The sequence below is a fragment of the Strix uralensis genome, chromosome 2, assembly GCF_047716275.1.
Source record: "Strix uralensis isolate ZFMK-TIS-50842 chromosome 2, bStrUra1, whole genome shotgun sequence".
NCBI classification, from domain to species: Eukaryota; Metazoa; Chordata; class Aves; order Strigiformes; family Strigidae; genus Strix; species Strix uralensis.
Genome location: NC_133973.1, coordinates 41,305,231 through 41,322,772, shown reverse-complemented (window position 1 = coordinate 41,322,772; position 17,542 = coordinate 41,305,231). Strand labels below are relative to the sequence as shown.

Genomic DNA, 17,542 nt, shown 5'->3' with positions numbered 1-17,542 from the left:
GTCTTCTATCACCTCAAGCAGGTGGAGGGGAGAGAAAGTGGCCAGGCAGCCTGCGAGTGGATCACTCTGTCATATATGATTGTATTATATAACATGCTAGGTATGGGTTATACATAGCTAATTGAAATACCTTTCACTACTGGGAATTTCCCTGGTTTTGTGCTTTTGGACCACAAAATAAATTGTCTGCATACAATGGCAAAAAGCAACATATGATGCCTATTGGCGTATAAAAATCAAGCAATGTATAAATTAGAAAGTGATCATGGTTTAAGAATACAGAAAATATAAATAATTGAGGTGAAGAACGCATGTGAAGGTCATTATGAAGAACTTAAGAGTGAATTGCACAAAAGATGCACTTGTACCATTTCAATATCATCAAATATATTTTAGATAAAATATGCCATTTATAAGTTAGGTAAATGGAAACAGTCCACTAAAAAAATAAAGAAGGTGCTTACTACAGCTTAGAACCAACTGTAACTGTGTTTCTAGGGTTGGTTTGTCATTTTATCTTATAATATCCCATTCCTTTGTTACTCATCTCACTAATCAGTTCCAAAACGAAGTCTGAGAGACTGTGATTCACTATAATAATCTATTATCATACAGTAATTCAGAAAAAAATGTAGCATTATCTCTTCCTACAGCAAGTTATGGTCATCGAATTATAAACAATACAGGCTACAGTTAATAACCAACCTAATAACAACAACAATAACAACAACAACAGTACTAATAATTTTTAAAATCCCTACTAACTGGAATTGCTCACACCATTTTTTGGCATGTCTCCTCTTAGCAAATTTTCAGGATATGTATTCTTGTGTGTAAACCTGGATGGAACACCGCAGTAAGAAGGACTTCTAAGACTACTTAAACTATTAAATATTTAATTAACACAAAACTCTGTTAGAACAAATTTTAATTGTGGAAAAAAATAAAAACAAGTTATAACTAAATCTAACAGGAACAAGAATTAAAAGTACATGGGAACTAATTACAGCATTACAAACTAATTACTACTAATTAATTTAAATTTAAAAATTTAAATTTAATCTTAAATGAGGTCAACTATGTAGTCTAAATAGGAGGCCAGCATACATGTCCATCGTTTTAGCAAAAAAAGAAAAAAATAATAATGAAACTGAACAATAAAATTGATAGTAGATCACTGAGGTAGATTCTCACAGTGTGTTTAAACATAAAGCAAAACTAACAAAACAAGAACCTTACCAAAATTGCAGAAGTTTTTATATAGTGCCTCCTCTATTCTCGTAAAGGAGGTTACAGCTGTTGAAAAGCCACATCTGAACCACAGATGTATCAGACAGAAGGAAATTCAAGGGTCTTAAGCTCTGTAGAGCTAAACAGAGTTTGACTAATCTGTGATCAAACCCTTCCTGTGGACACTTCTGGATGATTTGTATAAAAGACTATTTCTTGGACACAGAGTCAGTTTTCCCCAACTGATGCCTAGAACGCATCAGCTGTAAATTGCTTCCACACAATCTATCATCTGACTAAACATAAGAGGTGTGTTCATTTGGTCACTCATATGGGGACAGACATGGATGCAGTATTATTGCATGGGGGTTTCATGAATAGACAGTCAGCTTTGTGACAGATCTTGGAGCTGAAGAACAGTTACGTCATTGAAAATACAAGTTTTCATGTATAAAATAGCAACTTCCCTCCGCCCCTGCAAAGTGGGCAGTCCTAAAGAGAATGAAACTAACAATACCTCTACCCCCAAAAAGAGGAAAACACTATATAAATGATTGTAAGGTGTTTCTGTGCCATACCTACACGACCAAAGGACTGTTACAATTACTCTTCCACAGTATCTCATTCTTTTTATTCTTCTAATGGAGCTGCATCCTGACCTAATTTCAAAGTCTTTTTTGCACAGACAACATCATCTTGTCTGAACTTTAAACACCTAGCCACTTTTTGACACTGTAAAAAAAAGTGGACATTCTGAAAACCTACTAATGTCAGAGAGATATTGTTCTTAACTGTACTTTCCAGATTCAAGTATCATCCTTTTCATTGCAGCAGTGGAGACAAAAAGGATATCAGACAGAAAAAATTTCCTCTCTGCAAAGGAAGGAGCCTGCAGCTTGCGTATAGGTAAGCTTAAAACTACTACTACTTTGTTTCACCTGACCAAATTTGGTCATTGACACAAAAATGATCATTAGACTTCTAAATGACTGAATTCAACAATCACTTTGTGAATTTAATTCATTGTAATAAAAGAATTTAATACATTTTGGTTCACATTCCATATGGGACTTAGTGTACACTAAAATGAAACAGCTATAGAAGTTAGTTTAATTTGCAAGTTGTCAAACATGGCTTACAGCATAATTTTTAAATGTGACTTTTACAACTTTCTGCTATCTAGACAACTTGGCATCTGGGCCTTTTATCATAACTACACAGAATCTTCTTTGGTATCTGAGTTCATTTGCTTACAGCTGTTTAAAAAAAAGTTATTACGTCTGTAAGTCTGAAATATGTTATTTTTTTCCATATGATTTTATATGGAACAAAAGCTAACTATGATACACTTCAGTAAAATAGTGTCTGTACAATAGGATCTCTCTTCACTACAGGTTAGTAAGCTGAAATGCCAGGTTTTATATACAGTCATTGTATAAAGCTTTGATTTCTTATTTTCAGTCTCGAAATTGAAAAAAGGATTGAAAACTGAACTTGAAAAAAAAAATTGCCGTTTTCAACAACCACTTCATATGTTTAAAAAATCCAGATTGAATTGCTTATGCAAAATGTACATCTAAGATTAGAGCTCTGAATACAGTGACATTAAATACAGACATCAGCACAAAATAAATGCATCTAGCCAGATTCCTGCATCACGCAGAGTTTAATTTGTATTTAAATGGAGGTACAGGATACTCTTTTGCATTTCTGCAATTAAAGTAATACTTCACACTTATTTTGCTTATTTAACTTAAAACAGTCTAGAATTGGTTTCCAAAGTAGATTACAGATGTTCCAGAAGATTGAGAAATAAACCAAGACCACACAAGTTATTGTCAGACCCTAGCTTGAACCTTCTGTTTCCCAGTTTAATTATTAGATTCTATGCACCTAAAATCTTTGGGGTTCAACATCAGCCAACTTTTCCTCAAAAAAATCTCAGTGGACGAGAACATTCAAACAGTAACCTCATGCAGACTCAAGATGATAACACCAGAGGACAAACAGCAGATAGTAACACTGAAAAGTAGGGGAGAAAAAGGAACAGTTAAGATAACAACAAAGAACAAAAGAGATGTTAGATGCACATTACAGAAGAATAATTATTTTAATTTTGTTTCAGCTCTGACCATTCATTCAAGAAATACCGGTATAAATGAGAAATTCAACATGTCTTCTTCAGCCATCGTTAGCTACTACTGTAGCTCTACCAGTCATCTACTCTTTCCTATTTCCTGCTGGAAGTTTTGGAAATATTCTTGCTGCCTGGATATTTTCAAGGCAAGCACTCACAAAAAGAACACAATACATTTACTTGGCAAACCTTGTCACTGCAAATTTACTCATATGTAGCACAATGCCTTTTCTGGCTGCCTATTTTGCAAGAGGGTACCAATGGACTTATGACTCCGCAGCATGCAGAATAACAAATCACCTTGGGACTCTCATTATGCATGTCAGTATGTATGTTACAATTATAATTTTATGTTCAACTGCTCTAAGTCAGTATTCAACACTGAAGAAAAATTGTGACGTACAATACTCTCAAGCAGTCAATGAAAACTTTTACAGATGTGTACTTGAAAAGTTTCGTCAGCCAAAATTTGCCAAATACTTGTGCATCATTATATGGCTTACTGTGCTCTGCATAACGGTAACAGCTATAACATACAACATGCAGGCGAGTGCTATGGAAGAATTTCACAGATGCTACAACATCAAGGTAGAAGCTGGTGAATTTACCACAATGATTGCAGCTTCTTTTGCCACTGCATGTTTTTTTGTATCTTTTATGACAGTTTTGTTTTCATACTATTCTCTTACCAGACATCTGAGTAAAATACAGAAAAATACCTGTATTGGAGAAAAACATCTAATTTACAGTACAGTGAAAAGAAACATTTTTGTCATCCAGATGATATTAACTGTCTGCTTTCTTCCATATCATATTTTTAGGCCAATTTTTTATGTACTGCTTACAAATGATGACTGCCCAAGGTTAAACTATCTAGTGGAAATTAAAAATTTCCTTACTTGTCTGGCTGCTGCTAAGAGTAGCTTAGATCCAGTTATAACCCTTCTGCTAGATAAAACGTTTAAGAAAAGTCTGTATGGCCTGTTTACAAAATCCACACCAGAACACCACAAACGTAAAGCTGGTATTTTCACTGAAGAGACTCCCGAAATGTGAAGAAATATGGAAAGATTTTAGTAGAATCTAAGTAACAATAAACTCATTTTAACTACCTATAACCACTTTGATATGAAATGGTAAATATTTAAATAAAATGATAACATATTACTTGTATTTTTTTAAATGTTCTTGCTTGCTACATCAACATTAGTCATAATAAATCCAATGTGTATATTCAAATGAATCACAGTAATTTATACAGTAAACTCACTAATACCCCTTCATCCATGCAATGCAAAAGACATTTTATGTTTCATCCATGGACAGTGTTTTCTACCTAAATAATCAAGGAAGTAGGCAGAAACTAGGCTGAAATTGAGAACCCTGTTCTTTTTTATCATCAATAAAGTCGTCCCAGGTTTTGGACATGAGTTTCCTTTATAAAAAAAGGCTGAACAAAGCACAGACATTTTCTCTGCAATGACTGAACCATGTATCAAAGGCTTAAGAGCTACAAAACACATTCAAGATTAACAAGAATTTTTTGTTCAGGAGTAGAAGGGTAGATTCCTTGCGTAGAAGGTTGATTCCTTTTTATTTTTTTTAAATGGGAAAGGCATCATGAGATGCTAAAACTCTTTAGTGCATAAAGAAAATTCTTGATGACATCTTATTCTAAAGTTACTGAAAAATGCTGTTACTTAGCTATATTCATTACATTAGGGTTTTGTTATAGTAACTGCTTTTCTAGGAGTAAAAAAAACTGTGTTAAGAAATTATGCACATTTTTTTATTCGAGCCTTCACAGAAAAAACTTTACTACAGCTTTGTACTAAAATAGCAGCAAGGTCAGGTTTAAGATTCAATTCATCACCCTCCTCTGACATTTCCTATCATGGCTACAGTATTACTGACTTTACATCTGCAACAGAGTGACTCTGAAGAGGAAGTTTTGATGGTGACTTATAAGCTGCAGGGGTGAAGTATCCACTGATGAAGAGAAACTCCCGTGGCCTAGGTTTTCACTTAGCATTTGAGAAGAATGGGTTTTATATATGCTCTGTAGCTTCATCAGGAATAATTTTTCTTGCAGTCTTATTCATGGCAGTCATGCTCAACAGCTGAGGCAGTGGCTCCCCTATTGGTATGCAGCCTTGGTGTACTCAGGATACTGTACTTAACCCAAACATGCTACATACTTATTCCACTTTAAATGTTGATTAACACATGCTGCTCCAGAAGGCACCTCCTTCACAGCAATGTTTAAATCCAGACCGTTTATAGAAGAGTGCATAAAGCAGAAGAAATCTACAAAACCGCAATATATCTGAATATACAATAATATTCAGTGAAGAAAAAAAAAAGGATGAAATGCATACATGCAGTTATTTCTGACCTCTGGTACTACTTATGATTAAAAAAACCCCCAACAAATCAAATCACTGGAATTTCCATACTCCTAGTCTAGTTTTGTGGAGTAAATTCTATGGTTTAATTAGGAAGGCATAAATGTTTATTATTTACTGGTATACAAAATATATTCAATGATAAACATTTAATGATCATTAACAGTATGAGAGCAGTGCCAAACAGGAGATTCTGTGGTTGGGGTTTTTTTGGACTTTTTTTTTTTTTTTTTTTTTTTGTTTAAACTATAGAAGTTAGAATATCATGATGACTTAAGTAGATATTTCAACTATTTTGAAACATTTCTGTAGAAGACACTTAAGACTACATAATGGTCTTTTCCCTTGTACAATCTTCTCTGCAACTGAGATCAAGAGCAGTTTACTGAGTGTAAGAAGTGCTATAAAATACTAGGTAGTCTGAGAAATCCCATCACTCACCCAAAAGTCACAATAAAATGTAGTTAGCAATTCTGTCTTCTCAACCCTACTACTGAGTTCCATGACAGATACACTAAACTGACCCAAGTGCCAGTAGACAGAAAATATCAGGTCTTCTCTAGGAATCTGACAGAATAGTTCATGGATGAAAAAATCCCTCAAACCAGAAAGACATGAGGGACAGACAGAGAAATACTTCAGAAGAACACAGTTCACGCGCTGAACTTCTTTCACTGCTTAGACATCCTGGTGCCAAACCAGAAGTTAGCAGGTGACTTGTAAATTGTATCATAAAAAATAAAATAATTCATTTCTATAGCAGGCACACAAAATCCTACAACAAATATGCACAGCACATGGGTTGCAAAGCAGTTTAGAAGACTGCAAGAGTCTGTCTACTTTCTGGTTAACCCCTTTGAATGGGCTGCATGGGTGGCCAGCTCATTGATCAGAAGATACATGTTTTCTGACTGGCTAGGGAAATCACTGGAATATATAGAGCATGATCAGAAAGCATGTAGATGTTGAGTTCTAATTAGGCCAATCAGCATAAATATACTTCTCAGCAAAATGACTTCTGAACACCCAGCAGCCAAGCTAACAGTACACTAAGAAAAGGGCAGGACAAAACAAGAATGGGAACTCTGAGATAGGAAGCAGACGTACAGGAATGGACATAAACGGGGGGAAAAAGTACTGCCAGAAGAAACATCGAAGAAAAAATACTGAAAGCTTTATTCTTAGAGCCCCTTAACTTCTGCATTGAATGAGGAAGTGCTCCTCAGAAAAACATGGCCACCTTAACGCTAGCTACCTCTACTATTGATTCTCCTGCCTTAATAACCTTTTAACAATTTAATATGTAACAAAATCCTCACAAAGCAGTTGCTACTGGATCTCGAGGATCTAAGAACTTCCAGAAAATGCAGAAAAAGCACCAGTTATGCAACAGATTTCTTGTTTTGGATATTCAAAGATTGGAAAGAGAAGATGGTCTTAAAGAACAGCTTCTATTCCAGTTGGTTTTTATGGAGTTGAATATACACTTACATAAACACACACAAATATGTATGTACAAGCCTTACTCATTTTCTACATATACGTAAAAGCAGAAGTGTAAGAGTCTTGAACTCTACTGGGAAAATCTGAAAAAAAATGAATGAAAGACAGAACTGGTAACTGGGTGCACTCTCAGAATTCATATGGTTAATTAAATTCTGTATAGCACATAAATCAACATGCAAATCTATCCACAGATCAAGTCTCAAGTCACCTGGGCCAACTGAGATTTGTATATGACACTCGACACAGTTCATAACACTTAGTCAGTCCTACTCTCTGGAAAAAGTGTTTTTACTTCCAGTCACAGAAATATTGAACTGAATCTTAACAGCAGAGAAGGCAGAATCTGTGTATTTTTGCTTTAGCAGTTTTATCTATAGGTGATCACGTGCTGGAAACAGGCATTCATACCTATGAGATAAACCTATAATAAAAATTTTGTATGTCTACATTTAGCCAACAAGCTTGCCCTGACTCCAGTTGCACACCAATCATTTTACTGATCACAGAAACATATACAAGCACTCAAACCATATGGAAATCATAGAGCAGAGTTGAAGCATTTGGACTGAACTAAGGATAAAACCCCAGCAACCAAAGCTCCTGATGAGATTAAATTACTCTTGTATCAGTTATATTAAAAGGTATTTTTATAACAAGATTTCTGCAACTATATAAAATGCTACATAAGCATCACAATGTAGGCTAACTGAAGATTCCATTGAAGTTATCGCAAAAATGAACAGGTGAACAAATCTGCAATAAACACTGAAGAAATGCACTTCTTATAGAACACTGTTCTGCTTCATAATTTATACAACACTTAAACAGTCTATTTTTTTGAGCTGAATCACATTCTACTTTGACTAACTAGCACAAAAGTCTTCTACCAAGATCAATGTTAGTCTATCCTTTTACTAACAGAAAACTCAGTGAAACTGTCAAGAGAAGATAAAGCAACTTTCCCCACATGCTGAGAATATAACAACTCAGAATACTGAATGCTGACCAAATGTGACTGTGCAAAATGCACAATGCTGCTTTAGGTACTCTACACCACATTAACTGTCATAGGGATTGGAAATATTCAAGTTCACCTATTTATAATGAAACCAGCACTTTTAGCTTTTAAAATAATATTTATTAGAATAATTGTATAGCACAGAATGCAAGCAGTTCAGTGATCAGTGGTATCCTTCACAGTTAAGAATTGAAGTGGCATACTATTAATGTTTCTCCTCCTTGAAGAAAGATTACAGTTATAGAGTACATTTTGGTTACTTGTTTTCAGTTCCATTAAATCTCGAGGTATGCACTATTGCCTGTAATAAATGTGCTGTCATATACAAGGGAACTATCTTCAATTGTATTTATGTTAACAGAAAAAACACTTTAATGCAGAGTTAATCCAGTTTGTTACTTTCCTATTCTTGGAGTTAAAGCAAGAGAAAACACTATTTTGCAGGACAGAATATAGTGAAGAAGAGATTTGGAAGAGATAAGCCATTTTTCTCCTATTTCTTTGTCCCGTTTTAAAGGTCCTCTACCACTCACCACTTTTTAATGACTATATTAACAGAATACTTTCATTATTGTCTAATACTGACATCAAGTGGCTCAAGAGAAAGTGGCTGACTGCAGTGACAAATGGTACTCAAAATCTAGCAAAGGTTTTATGAAAAAAGACAAGCATCTTATTTCAGACTCACATTACTCCCATTTCCTTTTTTTGTTCTCTTACATAAAGATAATTCTGTATAGGAATTTCTGTGTAATAACATTCTATATTGGAAAAGATCCCATTTCAATGTTGCTATTTTCAGTACCCATCTTTTGGATATTTCTGACATAGCAAGGTTCTGAAAGAATAAGAGGAATGGCTGAGTTGTATATTACTAGGTTGGCAGAACAGGAATAAATGTTGTGGTAAGGGAAAAAGTTCTTGACATTCACGTTTCTGATGCGTAGCTGTCTTGAGTTTTCCACCTTCCGGTAGTAGCATTTTCTACTTTCCTTATCATATGATCCAGCTTTCAAGCAGTGAAAGAATGCAGAATCACATTAACTGAAGGTGAAGCAAAGCTGCAATTGTCCCTGATGATAAAGCCTTTCAGCAATGTTTAAGGGGGTCATGATATACAGAGGCTCAAGAAACGTCTGGTCTCACAGAGCAGTGAATGAAATTAAGACAACTACAGGCCACCTTGTGAAAGCTTTCATGTTTTGATTCTGTCATCAGAGCTGAATTTGGGGCATATGGAGTTTATCATATGCTGCAGTTGTAGTGCTCCAGAAGCTTTGGTAGATCTTGTCACTTACAGAGGTCAGGTGAAGTTTCTGGCATCAGACTACAGCAAACTGAAGTATTCCTGTCTAACTCTTCCTAATCAGTCAAGAGCTAAGGGAGCACAAAAGTGGCTAGAAGACACCTAATTCTTACAGGGACTATAAGGTTCAAATTTTCCTGTGCATCAGATAATGATCAAACATTTTGCAGTTCAAAGTAACATTCACCGGAAGCTTAAGAGGGAAAAAATGTTGTATGATTATATGAACCTTACAGATTTTTATTAATTCACTTTCATCCATTCAGATAATTTGAAAATTGTCATTTAATCTACTTCCTTTCAAAACCATGTCTACAGTGACACCTAGAGCTGGGATACTGCAGTTAGCTTAATATGTTCTATACCCAAACCCTATAGTTATATTTCTGCAATGCTTTTGCCAAAATGAAACGTCTATGGTTTACACTAGACTGATACTTTAAAAATTATTACTCACTCATGTAATTGAACAGGTTCACTTCTAAAGATGGTATTTAATTAAAACAGTGACTTTAAAGTTTTCAGAGTCTGGATAAGCTGCAGAGTAAATCCCCATTTTACACTCAGTAAAATGTATGTTCTTCAGAGGCCCTTGAAACTGAAATTTGTTTTCATTCAAGAACATGGTCCAACAAAAACAGGTGCAGCTTTCAGGAAGACACAGCAACATAAAGATGATGCTAATTCTGAAATTCTCATGTGGCACTGAAAATGAACAATTAAAAGAATCTAGAACCTTCAAGACAGAACAAGATGAGACTTTCTACCAGCAATTAAGAGGCCATCTTTAGAATCTGTTGTAAGAGATTACTTTTAAAATACCAAACTTAAAAAAAAGCCTACTACATGGAGTAATTTTCTTGATTTTAGAAGGAAAGGAGAAAGGGATTGGAAAAGGTCTGCAATGCCTATGTACATAAGATCAAATGACTACTTAAATGAAAATCATCAGTTCAGTGTCCGTGCTCTCTTCCCTCAGAGATCACCTGTAGGAATCTTAAGCACAGCTTACCCTCCTTCAATCTTCTCTATTCACTAAAACACAAGATTCACTTCTCAAACTGCACCAGAGGTCATTAGAATTTTCATTAATTCCTATAGCGCTTGACTAACTTTGGATAAAAGCACACTATTAGAGAAGACAAGTGGGAATCACTCTTAGACAACAGCATTAACAAAGAATATGTATATTCAATTTGAAGAGAGTCAAACCCTCTTAGGTTAATAGTCCTGATTACTTACATTATAGTACTTTGAGATAAACTAGTTCCATAAATATCCATAGAAATAGTATAAAATTAACCAGATTATAGAGTATGTACATACACTGTTCTTCAATACTGTATTTCTCCTCCCAGACTTGTTTGTATTAGAGACGTTTTCATAATAATAAATGTTTAAAACTGCTTGCAGGAAGTAGATAATACCACCAATATTGTAGCATTTACACATGCGCATCTCTGAAATCTTAGTTTGAATAAAGACTGTCATTATGTTGTCAAAATGATGCCATTAATCTACCAATTCCAGTTAAATTTATGCAATTAATTTATATATACATTTTCCCAACAAGAAAAAAAAAAAAGCAAGATTTCACATGAATATTCAAAAACTAGACATTACACTGACTTTCAAAGTAAGTTACAATCAAATGCATATGTAATTTATGAATAAAGACCTTCTAAATGTTCTATATTGATGGAATCAGAGATGGGCTTTAATCTTACACGACACAATAAGAGTAAACACATACTCAGGCAAATATAGCTTCCTTTTCTACAGCTTCTCCCCTTCCTCTAAATTACAGAAATTAAAATTCAGTAGTTTATATTATTGTGGTGAAGAAAAAAAAATAATTAAAACTCCTTACCTTCACATCCCTGTGAATTATATTATTATCATGACAGTAACGTAGAGCTTCCAATATCTGTCGCATATAATGACTGAAAAAACAAAGACGTCATACGTGATGAATCTGCAGGAAAAATTACTATACACATATAACAAACTAAGTTTGAAGAGTCTAACTATATAAAACTAATCAACCAACTTAACCTTAAATATACAGAGTTCAGTAGGATGGAGTTTGTGTTTACAGTAATGAATAATAAAATCTAAAGTTTGAGAATTATTCTGATTGAAGCCAAGGAAAATCAGGAAAGGGAAATCTGCATTTTCCATATTGTAAAGGTTTCAAATGTTCAATAATTCTGCTTCATGTGACAAGGAAGTCAGGACCCTTTGGGGTTTTTTTATAACAGAACACAGAAAGGAAAAAGAGAGTATCAGTGACTGATTTATCTAGAAAGGGATAAAACCAAGATCTTGGCTTGCATGATGCAGATTGAAGACTAACTTCTTTCTTCCCTGTGTACAAAGGATCCCCTAACAGAAAGCCAAGAAAGCCAACAGCATCCTGTGCTGCACCAGGCAGAGCATTACTAGTGGGATAAGGGAGGCAATCCTTGTCCTCTGGAGGTTCCAGCTGGTTACAAGGAAACATATTTCCCTAGAAACAATTACGCACTGGATCAAGTTGCCCAGGGAGGCTGTGGAATCTCCATCCTTGGAGGTTTTCTAGACCCCACTGAACGACGTCTTGAGCAATATGATCCAAATGCAATGATGACACTGTCTTGAGCAGGAGGCTGAAATAGAGACCTCCTGATGTCTCTTTCCAACCTGACTTCTATGATGCTAAAAAAATCTACAGTGTCGAGAAAAGCAAACAAAGAATCTCATGGGCTTTAAGCTCAGTTCTCATGCCACTGGGACACTGGGTTCTGTTGTCCTTCTACAATTACACAGACACTTTGATTTTGGTTTACCTTGTAAGTGAAAAGTTGAAGTGACCATAAAGTGATACATAAAAAAGAAAAAACAGACGACTCCATCTAGCAAGACCAATAAAACTCACACCTGTCAGGAGAGTCACCTAATGCATTGTATGAGAGATCCATAGAAGGCAAAGACAGAGAATTAAGTACTGGATATGAAATACTATTTTATTCAAGAATCTCATCCAAATATACAACTAGTAAATGACAAAACGCTCCAAAATTTTACTTTTATTATGCTAATTATTGTAATAAACATTCAGACTTTGGAAGCAGGATTACAGTATTCCAACTTCTAGCTACCAGATTGTACAACAGTATATTCCATTCTTTTTCATTTATCCTGTGGGATTAATTAAAATTATAATACATACCTGGCTACAGCCTCACTATACACAAATCCAGCATCTGCTCTCTTCACAATTTCAAAACACAGATCTGCTCCATCCATACTGCAGGTAAAAAGAGAGAAAAATGCTTACGACAGATAACTAAAATCAATTACACAAAAACGCTCCAAAAAAATCTATTTACTCCACTTATATAAATCTCACATAAAATACTCTGCATACATGTATAATGCATTACTAAAACAGCATTTAACAGGTAATCTAATAGTATATGGCTTGCCACAGGTTAACCATTTTATGCCCCTCAGGTCATATAACAGTTCACTCAAAACATTAGCAAAACCAAACACTTCCTCTATTGCTTAAACTGCTCATTGAACAAGGTATGCAACACAGCAGAAAGTCAATGCCCTGTACAAGAAGGCTCTCCAAGTTGACAATTAATGCATGATATTACACTGTGTGTTCTTAAAAGCATTACAAGTGCAACTCCACATATATTAAAGACTGTAGCTATACCAAAAAATATTACTCAAACTGAGTTTTAAATGAAGACTTAAAAAAATACTCTAGAAATGGAACATAGTCTTTTCAGTTAATTATCCTTATGAGAATGCTAAGGAGCCAAGAAGGTATTTTACATCTCACAGCCTCACTGAAAGCACCTGAAAACAGTGACAGCACTCACACTATATCACTAGCTCTGATACTTGATACTTTGTTCCTTTTCTCCCTAATTGCAGTCTTTCTGATATCCTAACTTCCCACAATGAGTAGTGTAACACTTTTAGATGCATGTATATCAATAGTTGTTAGGCTAAAATTAGACTATAATTTCTCTAAAACCAAAGCAGCTCGGTGGGGCATAACTGACCTTTTCCTTCCCCTGTAAGTAATCTAAGGGAGATTTCTATCTAAAAATGTTCATTGCTTGATGGGGCAAGGGGAGAGTAACAAGAGTTACCAGCAACAATAAAAATCACATATTATAATTCGTGCTTAACAAGTCCTTTGCAAAAATGTCAATTGTAATATGTCATTTTCAGCCTTCCCACCTTTTCTTTTTCGTCTCCACCAAAGACTCAAGGGTGGGTGGGGGAAGTAGTATTTGCAAGGTATCTAGAAAGCAAACATTATCATTTTGGTAAGCCATCCAGAATGTCAGCATACCATCACTTTTGCTTTCTTACACACCTGCAATGCAAAACTTCTGCTTAGGGAGTCACAAGCAATGTGCAGAAGCTTTAATTCCCAAATAAATGCAAAAGGTGTCCCCATGCAAAATACACTATCATGTCGATAGAGCACTGAAAACTGTAAGAGAGTCTGGTGACCAAAAGCAATGCACATTCATTTAAGTAGGTGAAAAAAAAATCCTGGCCAGTTATTTCAGCACCTGGTACCATCTTTGGATTTAATAAGCCCCAGAAATCAGAAACCCATATTGTCAAACTACGATCACTCATCAGTGCCTCAATATATTCCTCTGTAGGTTTTTTCCCAGTAGTTTTCTGCCTTGCTCAATTTCATACAGATAGTCTGTATACATAGCTAAACATCACTCAGAGAATATACTGTGTTGCACTACACACAGACTGTACAGCAGCAACGGGGTCAGGTTCAACGAGAACAGCATAAATCTGGATTTAGCCAGCTCACTGGGAAAAAACCCTCATGTCAACCTCCCTTTCAATGCTTCCTCCCAACAACTTATTTCAGCTAGAGGGGAAACAAAACTGAAACCTGAGCAACACCAAGCACTATAGAACATACAAAATGTATGATTAACTACCAAAAATTAGGAGGTGCCATTCTCATTAGGCAGTGGAACCCTTTAGGAGACTGATCTGACTCAAGATTTTTAGCAGTATTAATAGTTGCTGAGACACTGAGCCAAGAGTGTCATTCCTTTACACTAACTTTTCTATTAAACAAGGTGTTTATAATCAGAATGGTCTTTAACATGTATTTCTACCTCCCACTTTTCACCTAAATTTTGTAACAGTAAGTGACAGTTTCATTTTTTCAAATATTTTCCAATTTGTTTAAATTATGTTGATATTAAAAATAGCCACAGACTGTGAGCAGTAATGTTTGAAAGCTTTATTCCATTATGATTAACTCTGTTGGTCTCAAAAGCACAAATATGTGGCAGGTGTATTTTCATCTCTGACTTCCAACTGACTACTTTTTCAAGACAGAACCTTAGCTTAAGAGTAGATTTTTCTTCATGTATAAATAGGGCTTGTATCACTCCACTGATGTTGAATTTTATCTTGATATCTTGTAAGACTTTTATCTATCTGAGGCTGCAAAAGCAATAGTCAGACTCCGTTATTCAGTGCACTGACTAAAAACTCAGCAATATCACAACCACTTTAAAGATGACTTTGCAGAAAATGGAAGACTTGTGTGATATAAGAGCGTTAAAGTTTTGAGATACTGACTAAATGAAAGTTCAGGAAGTCTCAAGGTTTTGTAAGGACTATCGGCATTAGGTATGTGCAAACCATAAAAATTAAAAAAAATAAGACAAGTTAAAATCCACTAAAATAAACGCAGAGATGATACATATATATGCTGAAGACATAAGTGGAAGATACAAAAAAAAAGTTGGTAAAACTATAGCACACTCACAATCTGAGAGAGAATCTTCTGATACCAGTAGAGGGCACTCACGGAAGATACATAAACTGACTGGGACAGTTTCTGGGATTTACACTGAAAGTGCCGGCTAAAGCAACTCTGAACAGGGAGCTAACAGATAAACACCACCATACCTGAATTGTTCTGGGTATCAGTTCGAACTATGTCCCCCAATTTCCCATATTCTACTATTAATTTTTCCATATTTTTAGCAGAACTGTGCCTGGGTTTCAGCCCTTTGGATAAATGTTTCTTTCATAGTTCTGATCAGTGCTACTGTGCACCTTGAAAATCTTCCTACTATTCTGCACAAAGCTGGTAAGTTAGAACCTGCTCAGAAAGTTTACTCTTGAGTCATATTCAATGCAGAAATCTGTTCTGAGGCTAAAAGACACTCTGAAGAATAGACAGTATGCTCCAGAAGTGATCTACATATTAACACTGGGGTATAAGAATTCTGAATTTGCAGATGCCCTAGGAAGATGTGGCCTAAAACTTAATTTACTGATGAAGAATCAGAAAGTTTGAGAAGCACTGCTCTAAGGAATCGAATTATTACTTAAAAAAATGTGGCATATTGCTCATGACTGCATTTACTGAGTTTTGTACCATGGCTAAAGGTTTGTGCACAATAGAATTTTTTCCTTCAGTTGGACAGTTTTTATGTTCTTGTCATCTTCTCTTACTACAAATAAACTGCCATAAATTAACTTAAAAAATACAGTATTTAACTTTTCTTGGAGCCCTATGTAGATACCTCTGAAAATTAAAGACCAAAAAGTACAGAAACTCTTATTTCCTATATCTTGCCCATGCATCCAGGGTTTAACTCATTCCAGATAATTAAATGTTCCTGAGTTTACCTTCCCAGTATCTGCTTAGAGGCTTTTCAGTACTTTACACTGAAATGTTTTTACAACTTAGTTGGCAGCCAAGAGATGAATTGCAGCGCTTTTCATAAACTAACTCATTCCATTTAGTCACAAACAATGGACAAACTTCACTGAGTAACACTTAATTCCTAAATCACAGTGTAGAAGATGATCTTAGGAGGAGTAAGTAATTCTAAGTATGCTTGGAAACAATTTTCTACTAGTGTTTTCATAGCAATGGTCCAACCCGATTATTAAATAGCATGAAAGAAAGAACATATGCATCCTTAAAAAGCACTGGTTTTGCTGGTAATACAAAAGTAGTACCGTACCTAACCTGAAATCCTCCAATTTAATGTTAAACCTCCACATATCAGTCAGTATCACGAGGCTATACAAAAATACTCTATAGCAATGCTGTGTGAATTAACTCATGTTTATATGAACTCTTGAAAATACAAGTATATGCATTAACAGTCTACATTGACTGTTACCAGTTAATTTTGCTTACAAGTGGGTCTTCTGAAGCTTTGCTAAAATAATGCAACTTAATAGCCTGCTATAATAAAGTTACAATAAATGACAAAATTTCAATGCATCAATGTCTCAACGTTCTGAGTTCTCAGTTGCTCTGCCAAATTTTGCTACTTATCTTAAAAGAGCCAAAATTTCATCCAAAATAAAAATCCTGATTTCTAAGTCTGGCCTTATCAACAGAAAATCCCCAGAAATTGCTCTTTCAGCATTAAAACTAATGAAGTCTGGTTTCCTATTAATTCCTGTCCATCAAATGAATGAAATCAACAAACATTGAGCAAATGTAAGACAAAACTCTGGTATTTCTTTCCTCAAACATAAGTTAGCTTTAAATTCTCTATCACTTCCTTTGACTGTAATCAGTCAATAGCTCAGAGGCTATTTGGGACAAAACCGAAACAGTATACCCAGACCAGATAATTGCCTAAGCTTTGTGTCCCCAAGTAATGAGGCGACTATGTACTGAATATACATAACACATTGAAAAAAGAAAAAAAAAAATCCCCAGTACAAACACAATGTAAACATGAGTTTTATCAAGTAAAAAAAAATCTGTCTATGTCAAAGATTTTGATAGCAGAATATTTAATACTTGGTGGAATTTGGTGGCCCTTAAGGATGGAGCTGGACTTGGCAAAGGATGCAAAGGATAATAATAAAGGGTTCTGCAGGTATGTCAGCCAGAAAAGGAAGGTCAA

At 35.1% G+C, this 17,542-nt stretch overlaps 2 protein-coding genes across 17 annotated transcripts in view; one reads left to right on the top strand and one right to left on the bottom strand.

Annotated features, from left to right (window-relative positions):
* Positions 1–17,542, bottom strand: part of CASK (calcium/calmodulin dependent serine protein kinase) — a 225,904-nt gene that overhangs the window by 111,189 nt on the left and 97,173 nt on the right. For all 16 annotated transcript variants that reach the window (XM_074858493.1, XM_074858495.1, XM_074858498.1 and 13 more), the window contains exons 4-5: positions 12,814–12,891; positions 11,473–11,545 (exon numbers count right to left, since the gene is read on the bottom strand). In XM_074858493.1, the coding sequence (XP_074714594.1) occupies positions 11,473–11,545; positions 12,814–12,891 (151 nt within the window). The remainder of the gene's footprint in view (positions 1–11,472; positions 11,546–12,813; positions 12,892–17,542) is intronic.
* Positions 1,824–4,552, top strand: GPR82 (G protein-coupled receptor 82). The gene is made up of 2 exons (XM_074860916.1): positions 1,824–2,136; positions 3,356–4,552. The coding sequence occupies exon 2, from the start codon at positions 3,389–3,391 to the stop codon at positions 4,421–4,423; it is 1,035 nt and encodes a 344-aa protein (XP_074717017.1). The 5' UTR covers positions 1,824–2,136; positions 3,356–3,388; the 3' UTR covers positions 4,424–4,552.

Bases quoted from the DNA above. Each gene is read 5' to 3' on its own strand.
- GPR82 (XM_074860916.1), top strand. From the start codon at position 3,389: ATGAGAAATTCAACATGTCTTCTTCAGCCATCGTTAGCTACTACTGTA.